General features: G+C 51.3%; 1 protein-coding gene across 4 annotated transcripts in view; it reads right to left on the bottom strand.

The window, feature by feature from the left end:
* Positions 1–24,339, bottom strand: part of SAMD4A (sterile alpha motif domain containing 4A) — a 102,343-nt gene that overhangs the window by 32,891 nt on the left and 45,113 nt on the right. For all 4 annotated transcript variants that reach the window (XM_086748566.1, XM_086748568.1, XM_086748570.1 and 1 more), the window contains one exon: positions 7,905–8,423. In XM_086748566.1, the coding sequence (XP_086604692.1) occupies positions 7,905–8,423 (519 nt within the window). The remainder of the gene's footprint in view (positions 1–7,904; positions 8,424–24,339) is intronic.

Below are 24,339 nucleotides of genomic sequence, written 5' to 3'. Positions count from 1 at the left end.
CAGGAGGAGCCCTCCGCCTTTCGGTGACATCTCTGCCTCTGAGCATCACGCCTGACGAGGGGCTGAGCGCAGGCAGGACCACGAGATCCAGCCCGTCGCCCGTGTGAAAACCCACTCGCTGCAGCGCACCCGTGGGAAACGCGTTCGCTCCCCCGCCTACTCCCTCTGCTTGGCAAGCAGGTATCCGTCACTCGCTCCACACCCTGCCTACAGCAGGACGGGCACGCAGCCCAGAAGCGCTGCCTGCTGTAGGCTGCACATATGCCCCCCGTCATCACTTGCTCCCGCGCGAGAGCACAGCGGGCACGGCAGGGAGGACCTCGTCCCTGTCTCTGTGCTGTCTGATGCCTGGGGTAACATCAGCTCTGCTTTGATAACTGCAACCCCCCCAACGCCAACTGCATTCCCCCCAGAGCCAACTGCATCCCCCCAGAGCCAACTGCATCCCCCCAAAGCCAACCACATCCCCCCAGAGCCAACCGCATCCCCCCAAAGCCAACCGCATCCCCCTAAAGCGAACTGCATCCCCCCCAAAGCCAACTGCATCCCCCCCAAAGCCAACCGCATCCACCCAGATCCAACTGCATCCCCACAGATCCAACTGCATCCACCCAGAGCCAACCGCATCCCCCCCAGAGCCAACTGCGTCCCCCCAAAGCCAAGGCTGCGTGGCCGTTCGCCCACTACGAACAACCTATCTGTGAACAGCCAGTCCCAGCTGCACAGGAACAGGAGAGCCACCCTCCCAGACGTCGGCCTGAGGACCATGTTCAAAGCCACACGGGTTACTCCGTGTCGCCGTGTGAATCCCCTCTTTTTTCTCCTCCCAGTGCACAGTGCGGTATTTGGGAAGACACCAGGTAGGCTGATTAGCTTTGATGTCAGTCTAAGACCTCCATGCACTGCAGGTGGGACCTGAGCACCACGTTTTCCTTTGTTGGCCACCCCTCTTTTTGGTCAAAGACACGGAGAGAGGAGAGACCCTCTGGGAGCAAAGAGGTGAAGGGAATGTGCCAAAACAGGCTCAAAGGGGGAACAGAAAGTGCCGGGGCAGCTAAACTGACGTCTCAAGGGTAGAACAGGTTCTGATCGTAGCTCAAGTACAAGAGTCCATCAGGACACTTCAGTACGTTGGGTTAGGAAACGCTGAACACAGCAACACGGATGCTCAAAGGTGACAGACCAGAACAGAGGGCCAGACCAATTTCCTGCCCAAAATGTCTTCAAGCATCTTCACCTTGAGCCCCTGTGAGCAAGTGCACAGCAGCACATCAACTAAAAACACCCTGGCCAGCAGCCCAGCTCATGGAGAATGGGCACAGCTTGCTCTGTTTGGATTCTGGATGCCTCCCTGGTAACCAGAGGGTGAGGGACATGGCAAACGGAGTGCCATGGCAAAAGGCCATTGCTCTTGTCCTCCACCACCACTACCATCTCCAGCGGTTCATGGCTTTCAGGCTGAGGGCAGGTGACAGTTCATCTCCTTGCTTGTAGAGTGATGGTCTAAAGAGCTTTGGACTGTGTCTCCCAAGTGCTCCGAATTTACAGAGTGGACAGGGAAATCTGTATCTGCTGTTCAGAGCTGGAGTAGAAGATAATGGTTGAACGTGATGACCTTAAAAGTCGTTTCCAACCTAAACGATTCTGTGATTCTATCTTGTCCTCACTCTCAGACCTGTCTGCTGTCGTACTTGTGCATATTCCGCATGGATTTGAGAAAACAACCGTGCTCACACATTATCTTTCTGTACGACGACTCTGTTTTTAAGCTACAGAATTAGCAAGATATTGTAGTGATGGGACCCTGGCAAAGTGAGTGACTCCTAGAAACGTTCTCCAACGGTTACGTGCAACGCTAAAGGGCATGAGCAAGACAACAGACGTCCCCATCTACCACTGCTGAAAAGCGCCAGTGTGATAAAGGCCAACGAGCTTTTCTCAGTCCATCAGTAAAAGAGAAACACAGCAAACAACGTCAGAGGTGTCCCCACCTGGCAGGATGAGTGCAAGGGTGCCAAGGGTCAGCACACAGCATGGGCAACTGAGGAACAAGTTTCTGAAGGCAATTCCCGAGTACAAAGCTAATCCTCCCCCAGCAAGAACACCGCATTTGTTTGCTTCACTGTCATAACCTTATTAAGACTTCTGCACTCTTTATTTTTGAGCAAGCACACTGGCGTGTCTAGCAAAACTTCGCACGGGAGGAAACGTGTCGCCCTGCGCAAGGCAAACATACGCTGAGGACATGCAATCCCCTTCACATAGCAAATCTACACAGAGGAGAGCGTTGTACTTGCAAGCTGCCCGTCAACCCAGCACAAATCAGGGTGGTGCTGCAGGTTAGAACACGCAGATCCCATTCCATTATCAAGCTCAGTTTGGATACTGGGTACGATGACAGAATTGTCTCTGGTGGTAGGCAGGGGAGCAAGTCTCTAACCATTCTATGATTCTGTGATTCTAAGTCAGGAAACTCACGCTCCGTCCATGACAAGTGCTTTCTTGGTGCCATTTCTCCCACCTCAACTGCCTGCTGACCTGGGGAAGAGCTCCAGCACCTTGTTCATCTGCTCTCCCACTAGCAATTCCATAACTGGGACAAATATAGGTAAAATTCAGCAAACGACATCACGTACACACATGCCGACATACAGCTCAGTAGCTGCAGATCTGCCTGTACGGCCGCTGTTGGGATTGAGTCTCTTCTGAGAAAGAGCAGCATGACAGAAAGCCCTTTCAAGGACGGCAGGGTCTCCACAAGCCGGCACTGGGCTTGCCTCAGAGCCAGCAGCCCCTGGTGGGATTGTCACATTAAGCGTCCACGGGATGGCCCTGTCTTCTGCAGTGTGCCCGGCTGCCACCAGTATCTCTACATTTCTTGTCGTACCGGGAGTTGGACCACCAGTTTGACCACCTTGCTGATGCCACCTGAGCATCACTGAAACATAAGCATTTACCGAAAGCTGGTAGGTGCAAGGGGAGAGCCATAAATCTGGACTGGCACGCACGGAAGGAAGTACGCTGATTTATTCCTTCTCTTCAGCTCTAGGACAAAGTGAGAGATTTTTCTTTTTCAGGACAAGAAGGTTAGAGAGGTGACTAGTTCTCCCGCATCGCATTGCTCGCTCACCTTCTCTCTCTCCTTGTAGACAAACAACACCAGTTTTCTGGCAGAGACTCCCACGGGAAGGGTGTAGCAGGCCTGAGCACCCGGCACCTTTCCCATTTTTTTCAGAAGCGGAAGGGTGGCCACAGACTGGCAAACAGCTTTGCTGGTCCAAGGATCTCTCTGTTCACTCACAGGGGAATCCAGGCAGCACAGTAACACTGAAATACTGGAGTTCGCAACACCTCTCCTGGATGAACACAGCCCCAGTGCCTGGGACTTCCACTCTGCAAGGTCTCTGACCGTATCTATCCATGGCTGACCTGTGATCATCCCCTGCTGTCATCCACACCACGCCTCCAGGCACTGGTGTCACTCCAAGGGACCCAGAGCACTCACACCAGCGACGCACTGGGTGCTCACCCAAGAGCAAGACCATGGGGCACCACCAGCCATGCACTCAGACACCACCATTACCAGCCCAGGGACCTCCTCCTCCTTTTGGAAGGACAGATGGGAGATGGATTCATAGACACACGAGGCTCCAGCAAGACCAAGTGCTGCCTGCTTCCTCCGGGACCATTCCCCACTGGGAAACCCAACGTGCCATTGCTTTATGGCAGCGCTACAGCCCGTACAGAAGCTGGGCAGAACTCCTGTCCCCCAGGCAGGGTGACAACTGGAGACACTCACCCTGGCTGAAGTGCTTGGCACCAAGCCACCTCTTCTTCTGGGTAGGTACCAGCATAAGGAGGTCCTTGCTCCTCTGCCTGCAACATCTGGCTCTTGATTCAAACGTTTGAGGCAATTATTGTTGCCCCCGCGGTAAAATCCAGACCTTCTGCCCCTGTGCAGAGGTGGGAGGTTGACTTGCCCCTGGAAACCTGCTCTCCATGGGGAGTTTAAGTGCCCTGGGACGAGAGCATGGGAAAATCTCACCACACATCAATAAAAGCAGTAATACTGCTATCCCCAGGTTTCATACTGGGAGCAGAGGACCAAGACACCCGTCCAGCAGATGCATGCCAGCACCAGGAACTGAATCCTTACCTCTTTAGCTGTGGTTCAACAGGCTCGCTATTGCCAGCCGGAGTAGCTCTCACTCCCTCCAAACCTTGTGCTTTGCTCTTGCTCGCAGACCTGATGGCCCAGTTCAGACCAGTGTACCTGCACCCCACCTTCTCAGCACTGGGTAAGCATATTTAATAGCAGACTCTCCTTCTCTGCACATATTCCCTTCCAAGCAGGCAGAAAACAGAGGGTTAAGCTTCCATTTGACACCAGAAACCCACATGCCATAAGATCGTACTCAGGTGGAACCAATTACAGTGGGGAAAGGAAGGAGCCGGAGCCCCCATCCAAGAAGCTCTTGGTCTGCAGCTTTGAAAGCCAGCTGCTGTTTTCTGTCCTTTCAGAGTTTCCAGGCCCCATCTCCACTGCAAAGGCGTTGTGCAACCCAGGCGTTTTGCAACCGCCGCCTGACTCGGCCGCAGAGCCGGGGCTCTGGGCTTCACCCTGTCCCACCACGCCAGGAGCAGCTCTGGCCTCCTGCTGACCTGCGCTGCTGAGCCCATGCCGTGGCCACCTCTACTCCTGGCTCACTAAAGCTTGGTTTAAAGCTGCAGCTCAAGCTCTGCAGGATGGGCTAAGCAAGCAGTTACGGTGATGCACTGGATGGCCAGGAGCACATGAACTTCCATCGCTTTGAGTGAGTCCGTACCCCCAGATTGCCCCAGATCCATCACTTAGGATGCTGGTCCCACTCCCAGATCACCATTACTGGTGTAAATCCAGAGTGACTCCTCCAGAGTGCTCCAGACTTGCCCTGCGAAGGCTAGTGAACTCCAGTAACATCTCCTCAAACCTTGGCTAACACCAGTCAGCATTGGTAAGAGAGAGCTGGAGATGAACCAAGCCTGAACCAAGTCTCAAAGCCTGGGTCTAGGTCGAGTCAAAGACAAGGACAGCACAAAGCAAACTGTCACGTGAGCTTCACCGACCCATATTTAAACCTGACACCTAATTATGCCACAAAACCAGACGAAAGTACCTCGGGCAAGATCACCACGTTACTCCTCTGGGAAAGGCTTTGCCCCATTTCAGTGTCAGGAAAAGGCAATGCCTTTGCAGGGACGGGTTGGGGAAAGCCATGCCCTGCAGGCTCTTGCTGGATTAAGCCCCTGCCCAGATAAACACCTCCAAGTAAGAGGGAGAATTTAAAAATAATGACACGAAAACCTAAACAAACAGTAATGGTTTGAGGGCTTTGCTTTGGAATAAAAGATTAATGGACGTATTGATTGACTCAAGGGGCTGGGACAAAGGCTGACAGCTGTGTTTATTTTTTAGCACCAGTCTGTGGACTTGCTGTGCCTGTGTCCAAGCAAATATTGCATTAAGGAAGCTTACGAAGTAACACATGAAGAGTGGTCGGGTCGTCTCCAGTTCAGCCCGCCGGTTTTCTGAACGTGCTGCCACCAAAACGTGTTAGCAGGAGTTAAAACAACTTAACATTAGGATTAGACTGAGCTGGAGATGTGTTCAGACGCCTCTGCAAAGCTACTCAGCCTTAGAAATCCTTCTTCACCCCACCACGATGCTTGGGGAAAAGGTTCCCCAAGTACGGACTCTATAAACCTCGCAGCTCAGAGCCAGGCCATGTGAGCGAGCTGCCCCGGCACCACAAGAAGTAGTTACTGCAGGATGCCAGAAAGGACCGGACTGGGCAAGGGCTGGTGTACTGGGACTCACGGATGCTACGGCAAAGGGAGTGGCAGAGATGGAGAAGCAGACTTCCAGGGTAAAGTACAGGGCTGCTGCTAGACCCACAAGCGCTCCTGTTCCAGTGCTGCACTGCTGCGCACACCTAATTCTGGGAGAATGTAAGAAAAATCTCAGCAGCGCGGCAGCTCAGGCACTGCTGAGTAATTTGGTTGTTGCTTGGGTTTCAGCACCTTGCGCTAACACCTGGGGACCCCACTGGACAAGAGGTGGGTCGCTATTTCTGCTAAGAGATAAGTGCAGGCAAAAAGGCTCAATGAAACACAAAGGGGTTTTTGAAAAGCGTCCTTCAAGACCTAATGCATCTTGTGGTGCTCCAGCCACGGTCAATGATTAACCTGCTGCACCCATCAGACCTCCCTGCTTCCAGCTCTCGACACGAGGAACCAGACATCTTCCGAAGCCACCTCTTCCCCCTGCCTCCCTGGTATGCCAAGCCTCCAAACCACCAAGCACGCAAAAACCACGAGGAAGAATACCCCCAAAAATAATCCCTGGAGAGGTTTAACAGACCAATTGCAAATAGGTTCACGATTCTTCTCAACCTGACTCCTTGTTATGCTCCTTTCCCATGCAGGTCACCCCAAAACAGTTATTAGAGAAGCTGAACCTCACATAATCTCACGGCAGCAGGAGCGAGGCCTTCAAAGATGGGGGACGGGATGGGCATGATGATCAGAGTTGGTGGAGACGCTGAGACCCTTCTGGTAAATCCCCACGTGGCAGAGCAGGCAGTGCTGCCTGCAAGGATGGACCCTGGAGAGGCAGGGACCAGGGTGCTACAGCGATAAACCCAGAGCCGCGTTTCACATCACTGTTGATTTGCAACATCACCTAACACAAGCGCTTATTACAGGAGAGGGAAAAACCCAGAAGTCTTAAGTGAGCACTTTAAAGCTTTCAGCTATTTAATTGTGGCTTTCCATACGCTGATAGAGAAGCCAGCACCCTGGCCGCAAGAAGCCTCTCCTCCCCAAAGTGCTCTCTGCATCCCTTGTATCCAGGGAGACACCAAGCATCTTGGAGAGAGACCTCCTGAGGGGCCCAAAGCGAAGGAGCACGCTCAGCTTTGCAGGTGAGATGGTGGCAGTCACCCCAGGTGACAGCAAGGCAGGTGTGACAGCAAGGCAGGTGTGCCAGCCCGCCACAGAGGGAGTGGGTGGGCAGAGGAGCTCCTGAAGCCCCCTGAGAAGATGTTTTGTTCCTCCTCTCCAAAGGATGGCTTGCAGGCGTCAACGGCTGCTTTACAAAACAGTTACAGCTGCACTACATCTCCATGCAAAATCAACGATAAGTCTCCAGCCAAAGTGCTCTGCAGCGTCCCCGAGTGTCCAAGCCTTGGGCTGGGCTCTCCACCATCCACTGCTCCCATCAAAGCCTGGCAGGGTCTCCTTGGGGGAAAAGCTACCCAACTCTCCTGGAAAACACGGAGGACTGTGCGTCTAAACCCTTCGATCGCCACCAGCTTCACACCTCTATGCGCTGTAGATACAGGGGAACGTTTTCGGATATGCCCTGAAGATCGCAGATCCCAGCCCTGCTTCCAAAAATGATGCCTGCGCTTTGGGGCCCCAATCCCATTTCCTCCCAGTAAGTCCCCGCATCACTTTTGGACTTGCCTCAAGTCCCCCAGCTCACTTCTGGACACAAAGCATCAGCTCCCTGCTTGTTTTAGGAACTTCTGAAACGTGAACTACAAATCTAGATAGAGCTACATGAAAGAAAAGGGGCTCCCTTTGATAACACACATTTTTGCTCTCACAGCTTGACTGTTTTTCCCTCCTCTCCAGCTGCCAGGTCTTTAAAATCCCATAGGATTAGAGAAAAAAAAAAAAAGCTGGCAGGAAATAAAAAAGCAGGTAAGGGGAGGAAAAAAAGAAAGGAGTTTTCTATGGCCCAGATGAACCTAGCCCCTCTGTTAACCACAGCAAATAAATATTTTCTAGTGGGATGGGGGAACCATGCTGCGAACAGCAGCTGCGGGTGGCCGTCCCCAGTGCTTCTCACGGGTACTTACTGGTGCTTGTGCTAGTGCCGATGGTGTTGATGGTTGTGGGGACGGAGGAGGAGGAGTAGAGGGGCAGATGGCCGTTCTCGCACGCCAGGTTTTTGTCCTGCCAGCTGGAAGCGCTGACGCTTATGCCCGAGTCTCGAGAGTTTTGCCATCCGTTGAGTTTGTCGTCGGAGTTTTGTCTTTGGTGATAGTAGTGCGTCTGCCCGTAGTCCACCGAATCCGACCGACCCCTGCTCTGGCTCCCGAAGCCACCTGACGTGCGGTCCTCCAGGTGGTTGAGCCACATGGCCAGGGCGCTCCTGTCCTCTAAGGAGGTGGCCGGGTGTATCAAGGCGTAGGACAGCAGCTGCCTGCTCTCCTCGATGTGTTGGTTGTGTTCGATCGAGTGGGCCAGGATTTTAGGCAAGAGTTTCATGTATTCGACTTTTGCCTCGATGTTTCCGGGCTTCAGTAAAGGCAGGTGGGTTAACAATAGGGAAATCACTTTATCCTTGGATTCCTGTTGCCATTGGTTAATGATTCCTGTCGAAGGAACAGAAAAAGAAAACAAAAAAGAAGAGAATTGAGAAATCGGCAAACAGAGCTAATATAGAAATAAGTAGAACCTGGCAGGGTAAATACGACACGCCGGAGGAACGCCTGCGTGTGAGATGCCGCTGCGGGAGCATCTCCCACGCCGGGGGGGTCACTGCTCTTCGAAAACCCAGATCACGGCAAGGTGTGGACACCGAGAGTTACCAGACGCTCCTGAAAATCACTCGGAAAGCCGAATTACACCCACCTCTGCAGCTACGTAGCTCCACTGCTGTTGTCCTACTGTCAGTCAAAATCACGACTTGGCCCAAATTTTCCATCTCGTTGCAGGTTACAGAAAATACTACACAAAACCTCTACATGGATAAACTTAACCTTTTAAAAGCACTGGTTGGAAAATGGAAAAGGTCAAGATTCAAGTGAGCTAACAGAGGCAAAGAGTCACAGAGGGCAAAGGGAAGAAACCTCGGGCAATACCCAAACCAGGGTGTTGGTCCATCCACCGGTCCAGCGCGATAAGCTGCCCCAAAGGTATTTAGGGAAGGGCTCAGAAGCGGCTGCAGAGCTATTGTTCCTCCATTACCTCACACCAGATAAGAGAGGTTTTAGAAGACCAGAAGAAAAGCAAATATAGGGTTTAGCTTTAAAAAGAGGAAAAAAGGAAAAGCCAGGGAATTACAAACTGGTCACTTAACTCAAACTCTCGGAAAACTGATGGCACAAATAATGAAACAGCCTATTTGTAAGCACTTAGAAGATAACAAGATGATAAGTGACTGCCGACACCGATTTGTCAAGAACAATTTAATTTCCTTCTGCGACAGAGCAACCGGGCTGTGAATAGCTGGAGACGCAGTCAGAGCCGTGTATCTTGATATTCATTAGGCGCCGCCGCACACGGCTTCCGCAGCAGCGCACCAGAGAAACACGCTCAGGCGAAGCTACTCTCATGTGGGCACGTAAGTCACCAGAAAACCATACGGAGAGAGTCCTTACTGGTGATTCACCGTCAGACTGGGAAGACGTGCTGGGCAAGGAGACCTGTCCCACCCAGTATGTCATCGGTGATACGGGTGACGTGATAAACGTGTTCAATGCTAGGAGAAATGAAAACACTCCAGAAAACTGGATTTGAAGTCAAACAATGTTGAGACCTGAAGAAAACTCGGAAAAAAACCCAGCTGCATTAAGTAGGTGCGAACATCTGGATGCAGGTGGGAATAAATCGCTATGCGGTGTCCGGAGGGGAAGAGCCTGGGGTCAGGAAGCATCACAGGCTGAACATCTGTCAGAACGCCACACTGCACACAAAAACTGACCAGTCAGACTGTCAGCTGTCTGAGAGGTGAAGACCGACATGGACGAGCCGCTCTCCATGTCTCCAGGGGATTGTAGTGATCGGTCTGAATGCAGCAAAGGCGAACGAGGTCGGACACGAAGAAACTATGTCCTACAGGTAGGACCAGCGATGGACAGGGAGAGGTTGCCTACGGACGTTGTGAAATCTCCATCACCAGAGGTTTTTCTGACCAACTCATACAAATACCAGCCAAGGATAGCTCAGGATCTGCCCAGACAACCCGACTGACGCTTCCCAGCCCCGGGTCACTCTCTCCTCCAGCATTTACCAAACCCCTCTATGCAGCCTTCAGACTTTCAGTCCCCGCAAAAGGCTGTGTCTAAAAGTGCTACAACTCAACTGGCTGGTGAAAAAGGACTTTCTTCTGCTTGCTTTAAACCCGCTGCCCGAAAAGTTCAACAAGAGAAATTCCCTGAATTCTTATGTTATTAAAAAACCCAAAAACTTTATGTTCTCTCTCTCTGTCTGCTGTCTCCTATCCATACCATGGAGGAAGCCGCTCTAAATCACTGATTATCCCTGTATCCTTCAGGTTTTTTTGAGCTAGGGTAACGAAACCCACACGAGTGAAATGAAGATCTGGTTGCCCATCTGTAGGATCACACATCAGGTTTGCTTTTAGGAAGACCCACGTTGCCATCCAGCAGTGAACCCAACCCAACCCTTCCACCACCCCTTGACTCAGAAAAGGGCCATTACAGCAGGGCTTTTCCCAGTTAGGGCCAAACCCTGCAGATCGGTTCCCCAGCACAACTGCGGGAGTGAGCAGCACTCATCCCTCCAGCTTCGCCTTCCCAGTTTGAAGAAGTGCAACCATTTTAAGATGAAGCCACTAGATGGCTTGCTGGAAACGCCGACGGCTCTCACTGGAACTTTCTGCAGTGGTATTTACTTCTCCGCAGACCCACCCCTGCTCCAGAGCCACTTCCTGACCCGGCTGCCGGCGTGTCCAAGTCATCTCGTGCCGCTGTGCCGAGATGGACAAGGGACACGGCGTGGCACAGCTCTGGTGGAGAAGGAACAGCTTTGTCTGCAGCAGAAGGGAGTTTCACTACTCTTGGTATCCTCCCTTCCCGTTGAGATGCTGTGAGGTTGTTTCGGTGCTAAAGAACGGGATTTGGAAAAGCAACGCTCAACCTATGTGTTGTAGTTCAACCTCAGCTGGTAACGAAGCACCACACAACCGCTCGCTCACTCCCTTCCGGTGGGATAGGGGAGCGATTCGGAAGCGTAAAAGTGAGAAAACTCATGGGCTGAGATGAAGACAGTTTCAGAGGTAAAGCAAAAGCCATGCACGCAAGCAAAGCAGAACAAGGAATTAATCTGCTACTTCCCACCGGCAGGCAGGTGTTCGGCCACTTCCAGGAAAGCAGGGCTCCACCACACATAACCATCACCACCCTGAGCCCTTCTAGCTCACCAACATTTTCTCCAAAAGCACAGTGGGACTGAAGCTACTCTTTGGAGGATTCAAACGCACCCTTCTCCACCCTGAGCCTGGCTCTACCCACTGAGTGAGGGATATTCTGGACAGAGGCAACCTCAAAACACTTTGGAGCAGCTCTGCTGCTTTGCACAGAATACACATAGGTACCGGCTGAGAAAGCAAGAAGAAAGCCTCAGTGTTAAGCCTTAGTGCCTTCCTTTGCTTTTGGAATCTCTTAGGTGGGACATTGCATCTAAATCCTTCAGTGGGTGCAACCACTGGCATGTCCATAAAGCCCTGCCCTTCACTACGTACCCCACCGGTCAGAGGGGAGCTGGCATAGAGGCAAAGCTGCAGGCAGGGAGAAATACAACTCAAATCTTCATTTTTCTTCGCAGCGGGTGGGTTCCCATCTCTGCTTTCCCCATCCTCCCTTGCCGGTGGGAACTGGGGATAACGTTTTCTCCGAGAGAACAGCCCACAAGGCTTTTCCTTTGCCTTCCCCTGAAACACTTGGTCTCAGCCACAGACCCATCTTGTGCCTATTTCTCGTTGCTATCACTATTTTTTCTGTAAGTCCACAGAGTGCAGAAGTCAACACGAGTCCAGGTCATTAGTTCGGAGAGCTGATGGAGGCAGATTTGTGCATGGCACCGGCTGAGGCTTGACACAAATCAGTGCTCACCAGCATCAGGATGCCAGATGTGGACACAGCACGATGCCGTTCAGCACCTACTGTGGACAAACTGCTTGGCCAGGTTGCTTGATTTTGAGACACTACTGGTTGCGCACAACACCTACAGCACATGGGACAGACTTTTGAGACCTCTGTCTTGCACCAAATGAAGGCTCACCAGAGTATCTCTCTGTCTTTTCCACATGCAGATGTAATTCTGACAGAGGGAAAGCTTCGTGCTGAGCTTAATTTGATTTATCTGTCCCCTGGCTGCCTGGGAGGTGAAAACCCATCTTATTTTCTCCTCTCCTCGTGCAGAGGGATGTCACCCATTCCCTCATCACCCCCATGTTTTATCATTGCCGTTGGGGCGATCCGGCAGCGCTTTCAGGCTGGCACAGCCAACCCCCGGCACCGTTGGCGGGGAGAAGCTGCGGGATTTTGCAGCAGTTTGGATAAACAGAGAAATCAAAAGATCATTTAAAAAGGCATGCAATGCACTGCTAAAAGAAGTCGGTGCCACTTGTATGTAGGAACTAGGTAGAAAAATACACGTGGAAAAAGCAAAGCCCGGTACAACTCAGTGCAAGGGAGAAGGAGGAGGATGGGGGAGGCAGGTGGCTCTGGCCAAACTCCTCTTCCTCGCACAGGGGCTGGCTGAGTATGAAGATCATTGCTGGAGAAACACAGGACGGTGCCAGAGCCTCTTATTGGGAATCTTACCTTGGACCTCTGAGAGATTTGGGAGTTGAAATAACTACTCCCAAAAGATTGAGTGTTGATCTGAAAGCCCGCAGCCGTGATGGGCTGGGAGCCATTCCGTGCCCTGGCCCAGGCAGGAGCCGCTCTCCTTCTCAGCCAGCAGCAGGATGTGCACAATTAAACAAAAATGGAAAATAATCAAATCTGAAAGAGGTTTGGCTCTCTCCATGATGGGGCAGAAGGTCAGGCTTAATCCTATCAGCCAGAAAACAGAGGGATCTGGAGAGAGTGGCGTAGGAGGAGGGAAGCTAGAGCTGCCTCTGGGCAGGGGGAGAGGGGCTGGCGACCTCCCCAGAGCCCCTCTCCACCTTTTTCCAAACACAGGAGCTCCACGTCAGCTCCCTACCCAATGCCAGGCACTCCTGGACACCTGGGATGCCTCACCCTTTATTACCAGAACAAGCACCCCCGGCTCAGCCGCAACTGGGATGCGTCCCGGTTTCCAGCTCCCACATCCCAGGGTCCCGGCACGCTACCTGCGCTGGTGTAGGGGGTGGCAGGCACCAATCCCACTCCAGCCTCACTCCTTGCCCCCGGTGCTGCTTCAAGGACGCATGACGCTTTCCGTCACAAGGCCTTCGTTGCTCTAAGGGACGGCAAGACTATTGATACCTGCAGCAGGCAAATCTGAGCATCAGGAACACCTCAAAGTTAGAACCTCCACCTTGCTGCTTTGAAACTCCCCCAAATTCCTGTCCTAACCCTTGCTGCCACTGCATCAGCATCTCCTTTTGGAGATGAGCGAAAATAACAACTGGCCCCGAGCACCGTAAGGAGCCAGCTCCCATCCTAGTCCTGTGATCCCCATACTGGGAAGGGGTGGGAGCTGCCGGTGCCTCCGAAGCAGAAAATCCCGATTTTCATCACGGGACTCTTTCTTGGGTGAGAGGCTGAATGAAGGCGGGATGTGAAACCACCTTCTAACGTAGGATCACCTACCCGATACGATTCTGCTGCTATACAGCACAGCTGGTGCATGTGCAGGGTGCCTGCGTATAAATACAGCACCAAATATAGCCCGGTCCTGCTTCCAAGGCCGAAACCTGTCCTGCGCTACGAATAGGTCCAATGCTACCCCTGAAACAGGGGCTTCTGGCTTGGGGAAGAGGTGATGTTTGTCAATTTAATAAGCACTCATTGGATTTCTCCCTCACAAATCTGCTTAATCACTTCTGGATCCTCGCAAACTGTTAACTGCCTTCACGTCCGGCAGCAACGGATCCACCTCCAACGCCGCACCGCGTGAAGGACTTTCTTGCCTTTACTTTGAACCTGTCTCTTGATAGATGGCTGGGTAACTTCCATCGCTAGCGAGGCATGCGGAGCTCCTGAAGCTGTTAATGACGCACCGGGAACAGTCGCAGTTTTACAAAGGTAAATCCAACCGGGATGGACAAAGGCAGGGACGCACAGTCCCTGTGGATGCGGCAACGCGGGATACCTCTCAAGTGCTTCAAAAGACCTCAAAGAAACAACCAACCCCAACCAAGATAAACCTTTTCATTCTGAAAGCAGAAATTGGGTTATCTTCCTGCTGTCGTGTATAACTTCTCGCATTTCACAAGTGAAGCAGACAAATATGTCAGCTGGGGCTTCGACAAAGCGGGCGAGGTGGACAATGTGTAATTCATAAGCTAGACAACAGCTTATCATGAGTAACAGGGACAACAATTAAAGAGTGGAAGCGTTTTAAAAACTGCCCAAGGATTTTCCGAGTGACAAAGAGTATTTTCAAATAGCAGGCTTGGTACCACTACTCCACAATGGTAAGTCAGCGCATTACCCCAGTTGCCACCAAATTGCTCTTAAATTACTGTTTTATTATGCCCTTGTTTTCATTTTAACAACATTTTCCATAAAAAGTTCTCAAAGGCCCATTCAGATAACTCGCCCAAGCAAGAAGCGACTAAGAGTGAGACGTGCACATCTGAAGGGCACCCACCAAACAGGGCGCCTTCACAGCAAGGCTGAACGGAGCAGCACCCTCAGATGCGCTCAGGGAGAAAAAACCAGGAGTTCGTACCAAAAATTCAGGCTGGGATCCCTCATCTTGCAAAGCATTAGGACTGGAGGGAGGAACCGGGTGCTCCTGGATGGCACCCAAGCCCTCCTAGGGACGGACGACACCAAGGTTTTCATGTCTTGGATGACCAACAGCGAAACAGAAAAACAGTCTGTGCATAGGCAGCTTGCCACCGCTTCAAGAGAGCCTGAAATCGGCAGCACCAGTGCAAGCAATGGCTATTTCTGGGTTTGCAGGAAGGTCTTGCACGAGGCCTTCCTCAGCAGCTCCCAGAAGAAGTTCCCATTGTTTGCCGTTTCCTGGATTACTGATGCGGCACCGGCTGCGGGCAATAGCCAACGAGCAGAGCTATGTGGAAGCACCTACTTTTTTAGCAGAGGCAGAAAAATCAGCGTCCGGACTCCTCCTGCTGCATAAAGACCCAGCAGTACATCGCTACCCGCCAGCTCCTCCATACACACACGCAAGATGTTGTATCGCCATCAAAATCACCAAAATCTGCGGTAACTGAGGTCACCTCCAAAGTCAGCCCCAGCATTTAACACTTGTTACGGCTGCATGAGTGTCTTCACCTGGGCAAAAGGGCTCAAGAAACCTGACTCTGCATATGAACGCAGCCCAACAACCTCTGTTTGGCCAAAGTATCGTCCCCCAGTGAATGGGCCACCAAGACACAAACCCCAGCCTTATGTCTACCGGCTATTTGTTCCAATGCTTCCCCAGTACTTCAGTCTGCCTTCATTTCCAGTTGAATTTACCTGGTTTGAGCTTGAATTTATCTGGCTTGAGCTTGAATTTATCTGGCTTCAGCTTCCAGATAAATTCCAGTCTGAATTAAAGAGCTCCTTGATGTCTTGTGTTTCCTCAAGTGAAGGTAACTGAGGACTTGGCACTCAAGTCACCTTCCGCTCTTGGTTCTGGTAAGCTGAGCAGAAGCTAAATGTCCTGTTTCTAACGGGTCGTGGCTCTGTGCTCATTAATCTGGAGCCCACGGCAAGACTTCTGCGGGCTCTATGATTTCCCACACTCACGTGAACCGGCTTGGTGAAAGGCATGAGTGAGGTGTAGAGTCCATAGCCCATCTCACACAGGGTGGTTTGCAGCAAAGTTAAAGCACAAGAACTTTTAAGTGGAGAGATTTTAACCACAAGTCTGAATTCGCACCAAAAGTATCGACCAAGGGCAGGTTGCTGCCAGTCCCAGTCTTCCTGCAACTGGATTTACTGGTCTCAGAGATGGTCCAGCTCCCCACCACCCAAATCTTCTCTCCAGCCCTGCTACGGATGAGAACCTCTGCTCTGGTTCCTGCCGCAGCAGCTCACCTGAAGGTCAACGACAGCGTGTTTCCAGATGGAGGGATTTCAATTATAATTTGCAGTAATTAGCACCTGCACAGCAGCACATTCACAACACTTTGTTTGGGCGAATTGACATCATTCCCTTCCTAACTCAGCCTCACTCAAAACACCAACATTAAAGAAAATAAAGTGAGAACCCTGTTGGAAACCCTCCCTGTACCCCATCCAGAGCACATCGATACCCTCGCCGTTAAACCTGGCAGCCTTCCCCCTCCACGAGAAGCCAAATAATCAGAATTTCAGCAGGTGCCTTTTCGTTATTGCAACCGACGCTAATGAAACGAAAAAAATCACGACGATCAAGCTTATGGCAGACCTGCCAACTGCACAAGACGGAGATGCAAGCTGACACTGAAATGCTGTTGAACCTGAATCCTGCTCCTCGTCTCACCAAAATCGACGCAGAACTGCAGCTAACACAGGCAAGAAGACACCGGTGATGTTTCCAAGCACATCTACAGCCAGGAAGCTGCAGCACGGCGTGCGAATCCCACCAGCCTCCCCCTGCTACATTCAAACGGCTTTGAATTTATGCCAGCGCTCGGGCTGACCTCAGCACGGAGCGGGAGGACCTAATCCTATACGTCTGTACGGCAACGGGAGCCATGCCAAACAGCATCCGTGCCTGCTGGATCCAGCACCTGCGGCTTCCTGGCACCTCCCGCGTCTCCGCGCTGCAGCGGCTGGGAGAGGCCAGCTCTGCATCCTGGGGACCGATTCTTCCCAGGTCCCTGAAACTGCTTGTCTTGGTAGATAACACGGGTTTTGACAGCGGAAAAACCAGGAAGACCTCGCAGCTGGCTTTTTGCTTTTGCTCCCTCCCATGCTCGACGTAGGGAGAAATCTGGGGAGTAGTGGCCAAAGTCTTAACCTGTAACAAGCCTTGGCCAGGAGCTGGGAACAGCCAGAAGGCCTGAATTCCCTCTTTCCCTAGCTGGTCAGCTTTTGTGTACATTTAACTGCAGATGATCTCTTTGAAGAACAGAAGGACCTTTTGTTCATCAGCACCCATACGGAGAGGACAGACAGACAGCAATCTGTGCCTCGTATCACACAAGGCACGTGCACAACCTCCCTTCTCCATCACCCGTGACCCACCTTGCACCCCGGCTCAGCGATGGTGCCAAGGAGCACCAGCGCTCGACGGAAAATTTGCCGGTGATGTACTGCAACCGATCGGTTCACATGGTGCTGGCTCTCCTCCGTGTTTCCAGCAGCCACACCGCATTCAAAGAGGCTAAAAATACGTTAAGTACTTTCCTAATGTTTCCTTTCCACCCGAGCGGTTGCTGCAGAGAAGCTCTGAGCAGGAGGGGAGGTGAACGGACCAGTGCGATGCAGGGAAGAGATGCCATAAAAATGGAGCAATAGGCACAGCACGTCCCGCAAAAGGAGGTGGCCGGGGAAGTCCCCGCTGCAGGCAACACTAGTTCCTCGGCAAAACAAAGGGAAGAGCCATACAACCATCAAAAGCAAAGTGTTTCTGACTACACTGCAGGATTCAATACTAACAGGAGGACAGAGGACTTCATGAAGGAGCATCTTCTCCATCTTTAATGACGGAGATTAAGAAACTCTGTGCAAATTAACTACACAATACCCCTTTGGCTTGTTAAAAGTAACAGTGAAATTTAACCACCGAAAACAATTCTATCCAAAAGACACAACCTTCTTGCAACGGCCCCCAGCATCCCCCTGTGTGCCATGGGCAAGTTCCTCAACAGCCAAGGCAGCATCGACGGGTTTGCTGGCACAGCTGGGCTGCAAGAAGCACGGTGGCCATCGCTGGTCTTATTTTCAGTGCTCCACAGAAGGTGCATCCCTGCTGGGCAGTGCTCTGAAACAAAGGCAGCCCGATGCAGAGGTGAGGTGGACGTGGATGAGCACCAGGGAGCTGGCTGTTGCATCTTCAATGCACTTCACGTTTGAAGAACAGCCGAATTCCTGCAGGTCCTCTTGGGAAGTTAGGCTAAGGAGCTGGTGACGATATGGCGTGCAGCTTTCAGGGAAAAAACAAAACTCTTCCCCAAAAAAACTCTGCGGGGGATAAAACACGAGCCCTACTCGACTCGTTGCCCTTGTAAAGGCAGTTTTCCTCGGGGAGCAAGTTCAGCTGTTCATTACTGGCAGCTCCCCTCTCCAGCAAGCTCTCCAAAGCAACGGCAGCCTCGTCAAGTGTCCATTTTGTAGCGCCGCTTCCTTCCTTGTGCGGAAGAAATGACTGGAAAGGACGTCCCCAGGCTGAGCATCTCAAGCTGGGACTGCACTTCTTCATCTAGCAGCAGGGACAGCATTAGCGAGAGTTGGGAATTTTGGCACTGAAGCCAGCCTCAAAGACAACCCTCAACCAGACCATGTCACCCTAAACAGGCTGATGACAGCACCCCAGCAGATAGAGCAGCAGGGCAGGGAGCTCAGCCCTCTCCATCCAAGTTGTAAACCCAAAAGGGAGCAAAACGCCCATTATTTTGTTCCGAAACAGAATTAACCGGGAGATCTCCCAACAAAACATCCCTGAATTCATGCTGTGAGCTGCAAGGACAGAAGAGCCTGGCTCTCATGTACTGCAGAGCAAGGAGAAAGAAAAAAAAATTCACATTTTTGCCACTATTTTCCCCCCCTCCCTCGTGAGCTTGCCAGAGCTCCAGTTATTAGCAGGCTGTTTGTACAAACGCAGAAGCAATATATTTTTAGCACTGGAGAATCGCATGGCACGATCATTAAGCGTGCTTCTGCAGACAGCAACAAGAGTGGGGATTTTTCCTTCTCTAAATTGGCTGCAGCCACTACGGTTTTCAGCCCAAAGCAGACTTTCAGGAAATTCAGAAGGAGCGAGAGTCTTTTTCCATGACATATTTAATACCAATCGAGTGAAGTACACCCCATTTTCATACCGTGCATCTGATGGGAGGTTTTATGGGTTGTTTTCTAGGCCAGACCCGTCGCACACTTTTGCTACAGAGCGTAATACCCTGTATTATCACAACACTCCCTAGCAACATGACTTTAATTTAGTGCGGAGCTTTGCGACGTTGAGAGCATCTCAGTGACTCAGAGCCAAGACGACATGCCGGGAAACCTTATCAAAAGGTGCCGAGGGAACCTACGTTGGATGTACGGCGGCATTCGAGCTCCACAACGCGACGTGGCCGGTACTGGTGTGGAGAAAACCTTGGGAAAGATGAATTCGCTTCATCAGTTTCACAAGCCATGGTCCAGCAGGCACGTTCTTACAGAGTGGCAAAAACATCGACGACAGCGGTGCCAACGAGTGCGAAACGAGTGAATTTCCCACAAGTTCTGTCCAAGCTCTCAGTGCTTGGACAGAAAAATGTGGGAAATGGTTCTGTGTCAGAAATAAGAGCTCAGAGCCAGATGAGACATCAGCAAGGATGAGGTACCTTGCTTCTAACCCAAAGGCCATGAGGACTTGGTGGACAAACCAAACAACCTCCTGCGAAAGCTGTCCTGAAAAGTGAGGCCAGCCTGACACCAGACAAGGACTCACAGCACCGGTTTCTCTTAACGTGCTGGAGCACACAAGCTCCTGGGCATCAGTGGTACCATGCTCCCAAGCCTCAGATGAGGTGGACGATCTTTAGAAGTGCAGGAGAACAGCTCCTGGGTCCCACCTGGCAACAGAGAGTGTGCAAAACCGCAAAAGCACCAGGGGTATGTTAGCTGTGCTCTGGATCAACGGTGTGGACACCATCAGGTGAGACGTTTCTCCACCTCTACCCACTGGTGCAGGAGAAAGCAGGAGCACGGGGCGGGTGGAAGAAAGCTATCGCAGCAGAAATGACAGCAAAACGCTGTCCCTGGCAGGGGGCTGCTGCTCTCAGGCCGTAACAGGAGGAGCGGAGGGGAATCCATCAGCCCTTGTGCATGCAACGAGGAGACAGAAATACCAAAGCAGCCGTGCCAGGTCCGATGGCAAAGATATCCCGACAAGATCCTGGGTCAAGTGGCTTTTGTTGGCTGCCGTGCAAAGTTAGCTGGGCTTAGCTGGCCCGCAGAGGCAGCTTGGCCCACAGCAACGGGACGGGTCAGCAAGAATTAAAAGCAGAATTAAACAGGGGACTGCAGATTGCTTCCAGAAGTCTCGTCACTTCTTGGAGCTCATGAGCTCAGCAACAGCAAAATGCTGCTGGTTTTGCTGCTTCTGGGACACTGGGGTACAGGTGGGAAATGAATTCACCGCCTGCTTTCACTTACGCTGGGCCCTCAAATCCAGATCTTCAGTGGAATTTCCTAGGACACAGGAAGCCAAAGAAATAAAGCATGCGATTTCTGTATGTCTTCTTTGAGCCTAATCCACAAAAACGCCCAAATCTCCCCTGCTTTCAGCGAGGAGACTACAGGCAAAACCACAGGCATGGAGGAAATACTCCTCTGACTCCTTCATTTCAATTGCAAAAAGCCCTTTAGCAAAAGCTCAATTGAAATGCAGATAAGTTTCTTCAAAGGCTAAAAAAGAAATAAAATTATCTGAATGTCATAACTATGTTGCCTAACATGGATAAAGGATTTAGGAGGGGGAAAAAATAATCCTAAAAATAAGTTATGAAGGGTATGTAAGGTATTGATATACAGCACATGGTTTAAACTGTTAATCATTGAACAGATTCCAGTATAAAAATAAAAGAGACTGAAGCTGCACATAATGAAGGAGTTGCTCTATTTATAAACTTCTCTGTGCAAAGGGCAGGCGAGGGCTGGGGCGAGCAGGCAGCGGAGGCAGAGGGCCACTGCTAGGGAGCCTGTATTTTGGAGGAAAATAAACAGATTTTGTTTTAAATTATTCTTTTAAAGCGTTGTCAACAAAATCAAACCGAGTTGTCTAAGAGCCTGTGTGCCCCAGCCATGTGAGCAGCATTTACAGCTCCTGCATGTGACAGCTCTCCCAATTTAGCCAGTAACTGACTCCCTCTGACCTGTAATAACACCGCTCCCAAATTAGAGCCCTCAATTTGACTTGGCTTCGGTCCTTCCCTCCCAGCGACATAAAGCATCCTTTTTCCCCTCCCTCCCCGAACATTCATAATCCTGTCCTTTTGCACTGCCAACTCAAACTCACATTTAGCCTTTTCCTATTTTTTAGGGGGGGGCGGGTTGCGGCGGGACGAGGGGGTGCAGGCAGCAAGGGGTAGGGAAAAAGCCCGGTGGAAAAATACTAAGAGACAAAAACAACAACAAAATCAGACAAAAATTCCAAGTTGGTGACATTCAGCTGGAAAAGCTCAATGACTCACATGCAAATAAAATCTGCCTAAATTCACTGCTGCATGACGCAGGCCACTGGCTTCAACATAAAAAGGCCGGGATGAAATCATCCACAATTAAATCGGAGCTTGGAAGGCTGCAAAAGCAGCCGCATCAGCGCGGTTCCCTCGGCTTAATAGGAAACACAAAGGAAGGAAGTTCAGCGGAGTGAGAACATCCCCCTTTTCCTCTCCTTTCCACCGACACCTCGCACCATCAGTCATCCCCAACCGTCGGCGCGGCTCCTCCGGCATCACACGTCGGCGCTCGGCTCCGGCAAGCTGCTCGCTAGCAGGCGGCTGCCAGCTTTTAATGGGCTTTCCTGGAATACTAGCTCAAAAGTAAAATAAAAATAATTGTGACGACGTAGGAAGGCAAATCCCCACCAGTCAGCAACTTCTTCCAGAGATTTCTGCCCTGTCCTTCGCAGAACGGTATGATATATTGTACAGTTAACGTTTACAAACCCTGGACCAAATCCAGTCCCTCCCCAAATCCCCCATATATGCGAGAAGAGGGTTTAAATCTTGGTTCTTAGGTTTTCTCTTGCATTTGTGGTGCAGGGCAAAGGCAGGGAACGGGGTGCAAAGGCCCATGCACCGGGCTCCACATCCCTACCCCTCCAACGCAACTGTTCACGGGGTTGCGCCATGAACCAGATCATCGGCCTCCTCCAGGCTAAAAATAACATCGGGAGGGGAGGAATAAACTAAAAAAGGTCATTTTAACCTAGATCGGCTGCTGATGGGATTCACAGCACGGCTGTACAAAATGCTTTTGCTGCTGAAAAGGGAAAACAAACCTTTAAACAAGTGTTGGCCCCTCTGCACCCCAAAAAGCTGCTCCGGGGAACAGCTGGTGAGCATCCATCCGGGATGGATGCCCCAGGCATCTGAAGCGGCTGCATCCAGCAGCTCATTGCACCCAATTTCGGCTAGGACAACGCAGAATCCACAGAAGTTAGGTGACGGGCTGCACATTTACTGAGAAACCAAGTGCTTGAACCTTTACGGGTTTTCCCCTTGCCGGGGCTGACGTGCGTGTTCCTGGGATTAACCGCGACGCTGCGCTGCCGAAAGGTCCCAGCCCGAGCCGACGGCTCCTCGCTCGCTCCGGCTTGCAGCGGCTGCAGAAGCAGAGGGGTGTTAACAGGTCCATAAAAGGTAACTGGGAGACGTGAGCCTCCTGCCAGGGAGCCTACATTTGCTCCGGAGGAATCTGCACCTCCTCAGGAAAAAAAAAAAAAAATTATATATAAAAATAAAACATAGAGGTCTGCAAGTGGGGAAAGGTTGAAACCGTCTGCAGGAGGACATCAGACGGAGCCTGGGCCATCTGGTCAGCCACCCTGCGCAGTGACACCGTCCGCCCTTCGCCACCAGATGCTAATTCCTTTCATCCTGCCTGGCCCTCGCTGGTGTAATTTTAGGTCTGTGAATAGGACCATCTGCCTTTGAGACGCTCGTTTATTTTTGGCTAAGCCCTCCCTTTCACCACTCCCTTCTTAAAGGAAGTCCAAATCGGGCGCCGTTGGAAACGGTGTTTCTTGTCCGGTCCTCTAATCACCGAGCATTAACGAGCTATCTAGAGCACACTCTGTAATGCCGCCGCTCATAAAATTGGTGGGTGTCATTATCTTCAAAGGGTTTTGCAAACACTTTTTCGTTCCTCCCCGCGTTACCGCCGCAAAGTAGTAATTATTCACTTCTCTGAATATGGTGGGCTTGGTCTAGCATCCTGGAGCTCGGCCAAGATGTGCTCAGCAAAATTTAACGCGACCAAAGTAAAGATAAAACAAACTGGTTCCTATCTTTGGATGCTAGGGATTGCTACCATTGCTTCCTGTCCCACAGCAGACATGGAAATGTTAAAAATAAAAATAAATGCTGAAACTGCCAGTAAAGTAATTTCCACGTATTAAGAGGAAACGCAATGCCTGGAGAAAAAGGAGTTTTAAGGAAAGTTTTACTTTTAAACGCATCTAAGTGCTACAAATTAAAGTCACCGTCACGATCTGCTGCTGCTCTAAGCAAAATGCTGCCTAAAAATGCTGCAAAACTCCCGCGTGCCTGAATTGCTGCCAGTCTTGCCAGGCACCACCGAGCCCCTGCAGAAAGAGGAGACCAGGAGCTGGAGGGAGAAGGTTGTGTGCAACGCCGTGTCCACGTCTGCTGGCACCGGTGTTTCAAAGCTCTGCATCTTGAACCTCAAGCAGTTGAATGCACTCCTCAACAAAGCTTTTACCCTGGAGCAGACAGGAGCCAGGAGGGGAAAATCTCCTTGGTGGCCTCAAACTGCCTTCTTCAGGCGGGTCTGAGCGTGCAACAACCTGGCTGGAGTGCCTGTACAGACCACCCCAGCTGCAGCCACGCACGGACAAGCCCCAAGATCACAGCAAGGCCATGGGGAACCCCCACCATGCTGGGGGCTCAGCCCACCTCTTGGGATGAACATTGCATCCTCCTCCGTGTCCTAGCCAAAGGCATCCAGGACTGCTCAGGAGGACCACGTGCAGTGTGGGCTAGCAGGCTAAACATAGGCATCTGCCAGCCACGGAATTATTACTTTCCCTTCTTTGTTAAGATTTTCACAAGCATCTGGGGCAGGTGGGAAGAGCTCCTGCCCCCCAGGTAACCCTTTCCATGACAAACTGGCTTCTTGCACAAATCCAGGTTGTGCAAACCCTGTGGAGCTCTCCCAAGACTTTTTTTTTTTTATAAAAAGATGAGAAAGGCTGTGGTTTGGTCTGAGGTTTGGCCCCATTCTCAGCTCTCTTATGAACCTCAGGAGCTGCAAGGACATGGAGTCTATCGCTGGAAACCAGCGTTAGACAACAGAGAATGGGTGAGCCTCTCTTGCTGCACGCACCCCACGCAATGAAGAGCAGGAGCCTGTTATGCTACCAAGCTTCTCACGGGGAAAACGTACCCAGGACTTCAAAAAAGAAAATTTCTCTGCAATGCTTGAGGTGTAAAAATCAAACACCTGGCCATTTATTGCTTCAAGCTCTCTGCAGCAAATAAAAGAAAAAACAATT

The sequence above is a fragment of the Chlamydotis macqueenii genome, chromosome 5, assembly GCF_036417535.1.
Source record: "Chlamydotis macqueenii isolate bChlMac1 chromosome 5, bChlMac1.mat, whole genome shotgun sequence".
Taxonomy (NCBI): domain Eukaryota; kingdom Metazoa; phylum Chordata; class Aves; order Otidiformes; family Otididae; genus Chlamydotis; species Chlamydotis macqueenii.
The sequence above is the reverse complement of the archived record's forward strand: the minus strand, read 5'-3'. Positions and strand labels throughout refer to the sequence as shown.